The following is a 12,833-nucleotide window of genomic DNA, read 5'->3' as shown; positions in this document are numbered from 1 at the left end:
CATGTCCAGTCAGAGTTCCATCATCATTCTGGCCAAGGCTGACGCATGGCAGGGCAGTGCAGTTTGCCATCAACGCGTACAAGGAGTTGGGGTATGACGAAGTGGTGATGGATTGGTGACAGATCTGACTGTAGATAAATGGTGGATCAATGCAAAAGCGTGAGTATTCGGTATGTACACAACCTCCCATCCCCGTATGAACAAGCGGATCAAAGTCTCAGAACAATCTATAACAGGAGTATTGTGAAAGGAAGAAGAAGGTGAAGTCTCTGTGGAATGGACTTGTTGATACTACATGTTCCCATCACCCAGCATCCGAAGGTGACATAGAAAAAGCTAGGATTTGTAAAAGTGGTGGATACTACCTAGACTAGAAACCCGTAGCAGGATTACGTACTAACGTGATAGTAGCAGAGAAGCATAAGCCTCTCTCTACTTTCGACCGTGGCAGCATCTTCCACCTTCACCTTAACCAAGTATCGCCGCCACTGACCATCCAATCCTCCTCTTCAATCCCTCTTCCATTCCCAATTGTTGCGGGTCACGTGCAATCTCGCGTGACTATGACCATACAGTACAGCTTCCTTCCTCCTCACACACACTCTGATCATGGCTTCAGTCATCGTATTCAGTTGTTCACCACGACATCCGAGTCCAGTGCTCTGATTGTTTGTTTCGACCCCTTCGCTATCTGACACCTACCGAAGCACATCTTCTTCGTGATGGGTCTGCTGAGAACGACAGTTCTTGTGTATCCATTTAGGATAGAGCGGATCACGCAGCTATGGACGTTGCATGGTGATTGGTGCAAATGCAGCGCCGTCCAAGATGCGTGAAAGGATTGTTACTGGTCATTACGACCTCGAATGCCTTGTCGCTTCATCCGGCGGCGGTTAGGCGCCCTGATAGCTGCCCAATTCTATCGTGTCTTCAAATCCTACAGCAAGAGCACAGCGTGATTTCTCACGGTCATCGTTGATATCGCATCGAAAGAGGCTCTCCATCGCTGCCATGCCGTTCAGACAGAGGTTTCGCCGCTTGTTAGGGGGCTTTTCTTCCCGAGAGGATCATTCATCTGTACAGCACGAGTCGGTGAGGCGGGATGGCCAGGATGAGGCAGCAGGCACGTCTACTTTGCCCGTCACGACGTCAATTGCATCCAGTGCCCCGACGGGCTTGCCCGAACGCCTCTGGGATCGAGCATACGACAAATTGAAAGAGAGGGATGCTGCGCTGATTGAAGCATACGAGAAGATCTTGTCTCGTAAACTTGGCGGCCAAGGATTCGATACGCCAGTCACTGCATCCGAGCAGAACATCATTGCACAAAATGATACGCGCGCAAGGCGAAGCCAGATGCGGAAGCTCATTCAAGACGGTTTGGGCAAGACATCTGGAGAGGCAAAAATAAAACAAGCCATTGGCGCAGTTCTGTCTGCAAAAGACATGATCAGCGCTGCTATTCAGGCCGTGCCACAAGCAGCACTTGCCTGGACGGGTGTATGCGTAGCGCTCGAGGTAAATCTTCAAAGATAACCAGGCTTCGAATTTCTACGCTGACTTGTGTCAAAGATGATCCAAAACCCCATAGCTGCTACGGAAGCTAACCGCAGTGGCATCGAGGACGTGATCAAAAGGATGGACTGGTATTGGAATCTATCCAGCGCTGTGCTGGAGGACGATGCCAACAACGAGAGTGGCCTCTCCGGCGTCCGAGACGAATTGGAGACTCGAGTCGTCGACCTCTACGCAATTCTCCTCTCATATGAGATCAAAAGCGTCTGCTCATACTACCGCAACCGTGGGCTTGCGTTGATCCGCGATATTGCCAGCCTCGATGATTGGAATGGCGATATGAAAGCTATTCGAGACGCCGAGCGTGCCTTCCACGATGATTCCAATACATACGCCAACCTAAAGATGGTCTCCAACCTCGATCAGCTTGTCAGCCACGCGGAGACGCAGTCTAACGTCCAGTTGGCAAAGGAGGATCAACAATGCCTCAAAGACTTGCGCCTCACTGATCCTTCTGATGACAAGAGACGCATAGAACAGACCAAGGGAGGTCTGTTACAGGAGTCTTACCGCTGGATCCTGGGTAATCCGGAATACCAACAGTGGAGGGACTCTGGCGAAAATCGACTCCTCTGGATCAAAGGCGATCCAGGCAAAGGAAAGACTATGCTACTCTGCGGCATCATCAACGAACTTGACCGACAACCAAGCCGCTTAGGCCTTGTCTCCTACTTCTTTTGCCAGGCTACTGACCAGCAACTCAACAACGCCACTGCCGCCCTACGCGGACTCATTTTTATGCTTGTAAAGCAGCAACCATCGCTCATCTGTCATGTCCGGAAGAGGTACGACCAAGCTGGCGGAAAGCTGTTTGAGGGAGCAAACACCTGGGTCGCCCTCTCGGACATTTTCACAACAATGCTCCAGGACTCAGCGCTGAAGGGCGCGTACTTGGTCGTAGACGCTCTTGATGAGTGTGTGTCTGATCAGCAACAGCTACTGGACCTCATCGTGCTCGTCTCTGGCACAGCAGCTCGTGTGAAGTGGATTGTGTCTAGTCGAAACGAGATTCACATAGAGGAGCGCCTGCAACGTGCTGAACAAAACGTCAAACTAAGCCTTGAACTCAACGCAAAGTCGGTTGCCAGCGCCGTGGAAACCTATATCGGAGAGAAGGTGCAACAGCTATCAAACTTGAAGAAGTATGGCGAAGACACTCATAATCGAGTTCGAAAATACCTCTTTGAGAACGCAGACGATACGTTTCTCTGGGTAGCTTTGGTCTGTCAGAACCTTGAAAAGTACACACGATGGGATGTTCTTAAAATGCTCAACGCATTTCCACCGGGCCTCGACTCTCTGTACAGACGCATAATGGGGCAGGTGCTCGAGGGTGATGAGAGCGATGTCAACCTCCGCAAACAAATTCTCATCGTCATGATGAGCGTCTATCGTCCCATTGCCTTGCGAGAGCTCGGTTCTCTGGTTGAAATCAATCCAGAGCTTTCAGATAACGTCGACTATCTGAGGGACATTGTCGCGCTCTGCGGATCTTTTCTCACTATCCGTGAGGATACCATCTACTTTGTCCATCAGTCCGCTAAAGATTATCTCTCCAAGAACGAAGATGCCGTCTTCGAATCCGGCCTTAAGGACATACATCAAACCATATTTTCCCTCTCGCTACAGGCCATGACCAAAACTTTGAGAAAGAACATTTATGCGTTGCCATACCTTGGGCTTCTCTCTGACGATGACATTAACATGCCAAAACCTGATCCCCTATCTGCCATTCGATATTCCTGTGTACACTGGGTTGACCACCTTTCTAAGGGATCCACGATAGAGGCTTATCTCGAGGACAAAGGGCCTGTCTATTTATTTCTCCATGAACATCTACTTCATTGGCTCGAGGCGTTAGGCCTTTTGCACCAAATATCGGCTGGCGTCCTCTCGATAGTAGGGCTGAAGGGCTTAGTTGCTGTGAGTCTACCTATGTTTGGGTGCGCAATCGAAACAAAGCTGATCTTTTTAGGCGAAATCATCGGGAGGAGAGCTTCTGAGATTCCTTCAAGACGCACATCGATTTGTCCTTTACAGCCGAAGGGCCATCGAACTCGCTCCGCTGCAAGTCTATTCATCTGCGCTCGTCTGCAGTCCTACGCAGAGCCTCGTTCGGAAAGCTTTCCATCGAGAGATTCCAGCCTGGATTCAAATTAGGCCTGCGGTAGAGGATAACTGGAGCCCTTGTCTACAGACGCTAGAGGGTCACGATGGTATCGTTTCCTCAATGGACTTCTCAGCAGATCTCATGCAGATCGCCTCAGCATCCCGTGACGACACAATCAAAACCTGGGACATGACCACAGGTGCATGTATTCAGACGCTCAAGGGACATACCAGCGGAGTGTACACCGTGGCTTTTACCGCAGACAGCCGGCGAATTGTCTCGGGGTCCCACGACCAAACTATCAAGATATGGGATCTAACAACGGGCGCGTGCCATCGGACACTTTGTGGTCACACAGGCTGTGTTTGGGATATAGCCTTGTTGGAAAACGATCAGATTGCTTCTGCGTCAGAAGATGAGACTATCAAGATCTGGGACATGAAGACAGGCTCTTGCTTGCGGACGCTTGAAGGTCATACTGGGTCGGTGGATTCGGTGGCCCTGTTGGCAAGTGGCCTCGTCGTGTCAGGGGGGGCAGATGACACAATCAAGGTCTGGGATGTAATTACGGGCTTCTGTAACCAGACGCTCGAGGGCCACCTTAACGCAGTAACTTCAGTTACCCCGTTGGCAAATGGCCAGCTCATCTCAGGGTCATACGATTCTACAGTAAGGCTCTGGGATATCGCATCCGGTGCGTGTATTCGGACGTTTAAGGGGCATGAAAAAGGCGTGGCATCAACAGCTGTTTTGGAGAACGATCAATTGGCCTCAGCGTCACATGACAACACAATCAAGATCTGGGACATGGCGACAGGCACATGTATCCGGACCTTTGAGAGCCACTATGATTCATTCTATTCAATGGTCTTCTTGTCAAACGGGCAGATTGCTTCAGGCTCCGAAGATGGCAACGTCAAGCTCTGGGATATCACCATAAGCGCCAGTGTGGAAAGCACCAACCGTCATCAAGATAGGATTGTCTCAATCGCTTTTTCATCAGACGGACGGCGGGTGGCTTCAGGGGCAGTAGATGCCAAGATCAAAATATGGGATGCAGATACAGGCGCATGTATCCAGACGCTGGCGGGCCATACCGGCGCTGTGTTTTCAGTCAGCTTTTTGACAGATGGCCTGCTTGCCTCAGGATCAAATGACAAGAAAGTGAAACTCTGGGACGTGGATATGGGGTCGTGTGTCCGGACGTTTGAGGGCCATGACCGCGCCGTTCTCTCAGTAGCCGCCTCAGCAGACGGTCAGCGAATCGCTTCGGGATCAACAGATAGGACAGTCAAAATCTGGGACACGTCCACTGGTGAGTGCGCCCGTACCTTGGATGGGCATGATGGTAATATATGGGCGGTGGCCTTCTCTATGGATGGTCAGTGGGTGGCCTCGGGATCGAGCGACGGTTGTATCATGCTCTATAACGAAGCTTCGCACTCATATCGCAGACTTACGGACCACGGCTCCCTGATCGCTTCAGTGGCCGTCTCACCAGATGGCCTTTACGCCGTGTCGGGAGCTTTTGACGACACGATCAAGGTCTGGCACATCCCTTCGAGAAAGTGTGTCCAGATATTCAATCTTAAAGTTGGACGGGGGGCTCAACTATCGTTCGATCCAACGATGAAGTATCGCATCTGCAGCAACTATGGTTATCTTGACCTGGATCCGCAACTGCTCGAGATTGAAAACGAGGATGGAAGTGAGGATGAAGGTGAGGGTGAAGGTGAACTGGTACAGAGTTCAAGGTCGCCTACTCCCACTCTATCACCTGTTGCGTTCCATGGTTACGGTATAGACGGGCGAGACGGGCTACAAGAGTGGATCACGAAGGACGGGAAGCCGCTGTTTTGGCTGCCGCCAGACTATCGATCAGACGACTTCGTTGCGGCGGGATCTACTGTCGCGGTCAGATTTGCCGGGACTCGTGTCTCTGTTTTCAAGTTTCCAGAGCCAGGGCCAGACTCATAGCTGCCTAGGCTATATGTCTTTTAGAGCTAGTTGTCATAGGTACTCATTTTGCGGAAGTTGTTGATTACGGGAGCGGCTACCTACTGTTCAGTATCCGCCTGTAGATATCTTAGGTCCGGTACTACTCCATGTTCTCTGACATGGTTCGGACAATCCACCAAACATGCTTATGCAACAGCAGGATGGCTTCACACGCACCTTCCTCGACTTAACCACACGTGATTTCCATCAGTTATCTCCTTTTTATCTGCAACTATAAGGAATGTTGAACCTCAATTCATTCATTTACATCAGGCGTCCACCTAGATGTTGTGATATAAAGTGACTGTCAATTATCGTTCAAAGCTACATACAGGTATCAAACAGCGGCTCTCATGTCGAATCGTGACTATCCATCGCGCTAAACAATAATAGGCAGTAGAAGGAGAAGAAGAAGCAAGCAAAAGGCAGGCAAAGAACCAAACAAAAGGGGAGAAAACAAACAATTGCCTCCAGGCCAACCAATCCGATGAAATCACAGCCTCCTCAGAAGCCCATCGTCATCATCTCGACCGTCATCCGTTCATCGAACAACCACGGCAGCGTGAGGCTCATCGTCGCCGTCGATGCTCTCCTCGTACTCGCTTCCAGAGCCCTCGTCATCCTCATACGCAGAGCTGCCCTTGCTGATGCGTCGTCTCTGCGTGCCGTCGCTCTCTTCGTGTCCCTCCCTGGCATCAACGTCGTCGTCATCGTCATCGATCTCTTCCTCGTACTCGGAACTATCGCCTGCTGCGTTATCGACCGCAGACTCGTGCGTCACGTTGACCATGTCGCCCTCGTCCAGCTCTTCCACCGCCTCATCCATCTCCTTGTGCTCCTCGCTCAGCCCGCTCTTCTGCGCCGTGCCTCCCCAGCTGCGCTTCCGATGGCCGTTGACACTAACACTCGGTGTCTTCACGCTATGGCTTCTCGTGATGGGTGTCGACGCAACATTGTTCGCCATCTGACTGAGGGACGCAATTCGTCGCGCAGTCCCGATTTGCGAGGGCGCCATGGGGTTTCTCGCCGAGGCGAGATGTGTTGGAATGCCTCGTGGTGACGAAGAGCCGTCCTCACCAGCAGGTTTCTTAACGCGCTTGCGGTTCATGGAATCTGCGCCGCCCTTGGCCTTCTTGCCAAAAAGGAGCACCCGAGAGTGATCCATGACCCCATTGAAGATGCGTCGTTCAAGGCCTTCAGCGCGGAGTTCCATCTCCTGAAGCTCCTCCTTGCGCAGGCGCAGCGCCGTCTCGAGGGCAGAGACATCGCCCGTGAGCCGGGTCTTTTGCTTCATCAAGCCCTCTTGCTCGTTACGCAGGGACAAGACGCTCCGTCGCAGCCACTCCTCTTCCTCCTTTAGGTTCTTGACGGACAGCTCAGCATGCTCCCTCTCCGTGCTAGCTCGCTCAAGAGCAAGGTTGGTCTCTTCCAGGAGTCGAGCGCGGTTGTCGCGCTCATCCACCATGTGCTTCGTCTGCTTGGACAAAAAGTCGGACACCTCGGCAGCGGTCTCAACGACAGACTGATGCACCTTGTCCAGAGTCTGAAGCTGGAGCAAGGCCTGGGCCGCAGCATCGTTGTGTTGCACAATCTTGTCCAGCTTCTCGCGAACCTCCGCGTCGTCGTACTTCTCGGGCATCATGGCCTTGAACGTCTGCTCCGTGGGGATAGCCGCGACTACCTCGTCTCGAATGGTCTTGGAGTGCTCAAAATGATCTCCGACGAGGCCAAGGATGCTCTTGACTGCCTCCAGGATCTGGGGCTGGTATTCGCTCACGCTGCCCTGGACCTTGCTGACAGCTTCCTGGATTTGATCGCGCGTCTGCTGGTGATCGGCCTTGCCTTCGTTGCGAGTCTCCTCGGAGCGAACAGCCACTTCCTCAACCTTGGTGAAGACAATCTTGGAGGCCTCCTCCATCTTCTCCAGGGAGTCAGTCACGGTTGACCCGAGCGTATCGATGAGCAACTTCAGCTCGTCGGCGACGGCCTTGGTGCCCGCCACCGCGGACTCTGTCACAATTTCGCGTGCCTCGGCGGCTTGCGACTTCTCATCCATCATGATCCGAAGTGCCTCACTCTTAGCCAGGACCTCGCTGATCTTGTCGTCAATCTTGGTGCGGATGTTTTGCGTGACCTCGTCGAGTTTCTCGTTTGACTCGATCCTGGACCCGGCAATGGCCTCCTTGGAGATCTCAAATTCGCTCTTCATGACTTCAAACATATCCTTGACATCTCCGGCAACAGTCTCGCTCTTTTCAATCTTTTCGCCGACGGCTTTGAGCGCCTGACCGAGGCCTTCAATGCCGGAAGAGCCGTCCACGAGCTTGTTGCGAATCTCCGTCTGAAACTCCTCCAGGAACGTCTTGACCTCGAAGATGCGGTCATGAACACCGTTGATGTCAGACTGGCGCTCGACAAGCGCCTTTGATGAGGCCTCGTGGTAGTTGTCAAACGTTTCCTTGGTTTCCTTCATGACGGCTTCAAGCTTGCCGAGGTCCTCACGGGTGGTAATCGTGGCGAAATCCGCGACTGCAATGCCGTCCACCAGCGTCTTGATGTCACGTACAACAGTCTCGACGGCGTGAACGTCTGACTTCTTGACTTTTTCGGGGCTCTTAGCCTCTCGTTCGGCATGCTCCTTGATGTCTTCCAAGCCCTCACCGAGCGATGTGATAATCGCCGTGAGTTTGGCAAAGTCATCCTTGTGGAACAGGTTGGGGATGTCTTCGAGCTGCCTGTTGACGGATCGAATGGCCTCTCGAGACTCCAGGATGAGCGACTCCAGTGTGTCGATATGCTCCCTGCGCACTGCCTGGTCACCATCGATCAGATGATCGACACGGGCCTTGGTGTTGCGCAGGATGTTCTCAATAGCAGCAACGTCTTCCTTTGTCGGGTTGCCGCCACTCTTAGTGAAGATGGAGGGAATGCTCCTCATGACGTAGTCCTCCCCTTCCTTTGGCTTCTCGGACTCATCCTTCTTGTCCTGCTCCGACTTGCCAGCCGATGACGCCGCTTGAACAACCACTGGCGCGCGGGACTTGAGCTCGTCGACACCCCTCTGGACATCGCGAAGCATGGTCTCCAGGTGGGACAGGTCCACTTTGGGGGCCGCAGCAGCGGCGGCAGCAGAAGAAGCTTTGGCAGGGTCCAGCTCCTCGATCTTGGCTCGCAGCTGAGTAATTAAGATTTCGAGATTCTTGATGTCATCATGCTTGGCCATATCAGCAGGGATAATCGCCATCTCGTTGTCGTTTTCGCCGCCACCAACAGTGCGAATGGCAACAGCTCTATCGTTGCTCGAGTCGCGAATAGTGCCAATGTCCGACCTTACGCCATCCAAGCCTTCCTTGAGGGCGTCGAGAATCTCATCGTTTGCAGTGAGATCAACTGGCTTGTTGGTGATCCTGTCGATGCCAGCTCGAATGTCGTTCAGCCCGTCGTTGAGAGCGTCCAGAATCTCGCTGGTCTCCGGGCGTGGTCGGAGGATCTCCTGTCGAAGGTTGCTCAGGCCATTTCGCAAAGCGTCAAGAAGCTCGTCGTTGTGAGGCTGCGACATGGGAGCGGCTGGGACCATGGATGAGTGGACAACGTCACGAAGTCCTTCCAGCTCCGTCTGAAGCTGTTCTCGAGACGTCGCGTTGGCTTTGGACACGAGCGAGGAAACTTCCTCCTTGAACTCCTCCATGCTCTTAAGGAGGCCGTCGAGGAAATCTTCTTGGCTGGCCACGCCGGTGGCGCGGTCAACGTAACGTTCGATGGCCACACGGAGATTCTCAAGGCCGTCCTTGGTAGCGTCCAGGAGCTGCTCGGTGTCGCGGCTGTTGGCAGCCTGGCTTTCCTTGGCTCCGTCCGAGAGCGTTCTAAACTCCAGCTTCATGAAGTCCATCAGCTCATGGAGCTTGGTGCTGATTTCGTCATGGTTCCGAGTCGGCACAAGAGCGCTGCTCTTGCCGAGATCCAAGTCGTTGAGGCCCTCCTTGACTGCGCGGAGCATGTCCTCGCGGGTTAGTTCGTTGCCGATAGCAGACGGGGCCACGGGGAACTCGAATTCCTCCAGGCACTCGCGAACGGCTTCAATGATTTCGTCTCTTGACATGGATGCCGGGGTGTCCATCTGAGGCGGAACGTAGTGCTTCAGGCCTTCGACCACAGCCGTCAAAACCTCATCTCTCGTAGCTGCCGGGGGCGACTGGTTGCGGCTCTGGTATTCCTGAAGGCCCTGCTTCAAGCATTCCAGGATCTCGTCTCTCTCCAGACCAATCTGCTGCACTTCAATCTCGGGCTTGTAATTCTCCCAAGCCTCGCGAACAGCCTCGAGAACGTCATCTCTGCTCAAATCCGGCATTTCCTTGGCGGCCTCGATGTCCTTGAGGGCGCTCCTGAGAGCAGTATATATCTCTTGGTAATCAATGGTGAGTTTCTGCAGAGACGCGGATGCCTGAGACTGACGGCGATGCTCCGTGAGAACATGGCTGAGCTGCTCCTTCATCTGCTCGAGCCCCTCGTCAATAACCCGCGAAACCTCATCCTTACTAGCCGAGGGTGATGGCTCGGTATTGTCTCCAGCATTTCTGCCAACGTTTTCCAGCCTCTTGCCAAGCTCGCGGCCCATGCCCAAGACCTCACCGCGGAGCTCTCGGACAAGGGCCTTCACCTCTGCCGTGAGGCCACCGCTGGCCGCAACGCTATCCTTGACAGAGCGGATGATGTTGATGACGTCGTCGTTGAGGATGCCTTGGGAAGCCGGGCCTCGACGGGAAGTATCCAAGTTGTTGAGCGTGCGCGGAGCAATGGCACTGCTAGGGCCGTGAGGAACGTGGCCCTCGTTGTGCTCCAGGCTGAATCTCCGGGAGTGGCCTGGGGCGAAGCCGGGAGTGGCGACGGACACCATGGCACTCTCCGTTTGCGCGCGAACGAAATTCACCAGCTCCTCTACTTTGGCAGCGGTTGCCATTCCTGAAAGCTTGTCGGAGAGCTCAAGGAGGTGGCTGAGGAGTGATTCTTGTCCATCCTTGGTGCCCAGGCCCCGGAGGATCTTCTCCAATAGGAGAATAGAGGTTGCTCCCGAGTTGTCGCCGCCAACAAGCGATGGCGTGCTCATGGAGGCGCGATCGATAGACTCAGCAAAGCTCTTGGGCGAAGGAATCCGGGGCATCTGGTACGTCCGCCCACTGTTGGGTGAGGTCGGATGAGGCTTGTTGTCGAGGAAATAGCCGTTGTACGAATCCCGATGGATCCTGGCTGAGGTATCCTGGATGTTCCCCAGCAAGTCCCTGAGGCTCTTTCTGATATCCTCATCTCGAGTGTTTGTGGCCTCCTTGAGGCTGAGCAGATCGGTGGCGTTGTCTCTGCTGCGTCGGCTGAGAGCTGCCATTTCCTTCTGTAGGGAGCTCGCGATGCTGGTGAGGCTCAGGATCTGCGATGCCAGGCTGTCCATGGTTGCTCCTCCCTTGGCACCACCCATTGCGCCATTCGTGATGTTGGACAGTGGTGGCTCCGTTTCCTTGGTCGGCGAGCTGCCGGGCATGCTCTGCAAGGCCAGCATGGTGGAGGACACGGGCGGCGTGTTTTCGGACAGGATGCTTTGCGGTGCCGGTCGACGGACGGTTGGCCGAACAATGGGCGTCAGGCTGCTTGATAAGGACGGCGCGGACATGTTCATCTCTTTGTCGTAGATACCACCAGTACGGGTCTCGAAGGAAGTGCTCTCCCTGAGCCCCGGCGGCGTGGAAGGTCTGGTGCTCCTCTCCAGCTTCTCGTATGATTTGGTGGGAGACACGCTCGGGGAATGCGAGTTATTCTCCAGCATCAGACTGATGTCTCGCACAGAGCCGGACTGCATCGACTGCAGCCTGCGGTGAGGGCCGACGCCCTTGGCGAGCGATCTGTCCGGCGACGAGTCGTTGACGCGCTTGGGCACCGGAGGCGGCATATGTGTGCCGTGACTGTCCTTCACGCGCTCACTAAGCGCGGCGTGGGCCGACTGGATGGCGCTCGACACTGGATACGGCGATGTGCTCGTGCGCGTGGCCATCTTGGGCGACTGAGGGTTGAGGGGGAGCGGCGGCGGCGCGCGCTCGGGATCGGAACTGTCCCACCTGCAACGGGTTAACTGACGCCAGAACATCATGGCGGCTTGCGGGATGCGGTGGAAGAGGGCGGCACGCACATTGGGATGAGTCCTCGATCCGAGGAAGCTGAATGTTGATGTCTCAGGTAGGGCTCTCCGTCAAAAGAGCCTTGTCGTTCACTATATGGCATGCTTCGACGCCTCGGATGGAATGCAGCTTGCAGACGGCCAGAAATGCGCCTTGCCTTTGTCAATCGAACCGATTCACTCCGTCTCGAATCGGGCTCCGCCGAGGAGGACACAAGCTAGGAAGCGATCTAGAGAGCAATCCGAAGAGCTCGGGTGGGACTTCTGGAGCCGGATATGATTATGTATCGCGGGTTGCAGCCTGCTGCGAAGGGGAAGAAAGGAGAGAAATGGGTACTGGGTAAGAAAACACAAGAGCGGTTGTCCAGTGTTGACACCGTAAACACCCAAGGATGTTTTCTGGACGTTGTTCACAACCGCTGGGGTTCCATAAACAGATCGCTGATAAGTTGCGGTGGTGGTTGGTTTTTAGATGGGGAAGCGCTTGGGCGAATGGGCTCGTCAAGAAGGCGGGCGAAGTGACAGGGGGTGTTTTTGTTTGTTGCGCTACTCGCGGGTTGCCGGGCAACGCGGCGCTAACCTGGGGCATGGGCAACGTCCAAGGCTGCGAGTGTCCTGTCTGTTCTGTGCAGCCCAATGCTGTAAACAGGGGGGGGAGAAGAAGAGAGAAAACAAGGCACAATCATTGGCCCTGGCTTCGGTTGCTGGCTCATGCGCGAATCAGGAACTGGATATGCGCCACGTCAACCGTTTCCTGTTGAGGTCGGTTGTCGATGGGGGGGAAACTGGGATTATCGCGGCTTGGATTCTCGGGATTGGTGGAGATGCCGGTGCCCTGTGCGCGTTTATCTGCGAGCAAATGGGTTCATTGAGTCGACGCCTATCAATGACTGGGATAGTATTCGCAAAGTGCGAATCACGACATGTTGATGTGATGATGGCTTTGTGTTCTTCTTCGTCGCTAAACAACTAATACCAGGGGAAATCTAA

At 54.1% G+C, this 12,833-nt stretch overlaps 2 protein-coding genes across 2 annotated transcripts; one reads left to right on the top strand and one right to left on the bottom strand.

Annotated features, from left to right (window-relative positions):
- Nucleotides 1-1,011: 1,011 nt before the first annotated feature.
- On the top strand, nt 1,012-5,662 carry CCMA1212_008940 (uncharacterized protein; the record flags this gene model as incomplete). The annotated part of the gene is made up of 3 exons (XM_073706042.1): nt 1,012-1,518; nt 1,573-3,498; nt 3,551-5,662. 3 exons carry the CDS (start codon nt 1,012-1,014, stop codon nt 5,660-5,662), a joined length of 4,545 nt encoding a protein of 1,514 aa, XP_073555396.1.
- Nucleotides 5,663-6,224: 562 nt separating this feature from the next.
- Nucleotides 6,225-12,061, bottom strand: CCMA1212_008939 (uncharacterized protein; the record flags this gene model as incomplete). Its single annotated transcript, XM_073706041.1, has 2 exons — nt 6,225-11,784; nt 11,856-12,061. Coding segments are annotated over 2 exons (5,766 nt in total), but the record flags the coding sequence as incomplete, so codon positions are not given.
- Between the last annotated feature and the right edge of the window lie 772 nt (nt 12,062-12,833).

The sequence above is a fragment of the Trichoderma ghanense genome (assembly GCF_004382785.1).
Source record: "Trichoderma ghanense strain CCMA-1212 chromosome Unknown scaffold_14, whole genome shotgun sequence".
In the NCBI taxonomy this organism is placed as follows: domain Eukaryota; kingdom Fungi; phylum Ascomycota; class Sordariomycetes; order Hypocreales; family Hypocreaceae; genus Trichoderma; species Trichoderma ghanense.
The sequence above is the reverse complement of the archived record's forward strand: the minus strand, read 5'-3'. Positions and strand labels throughout refer to the sequence as shown.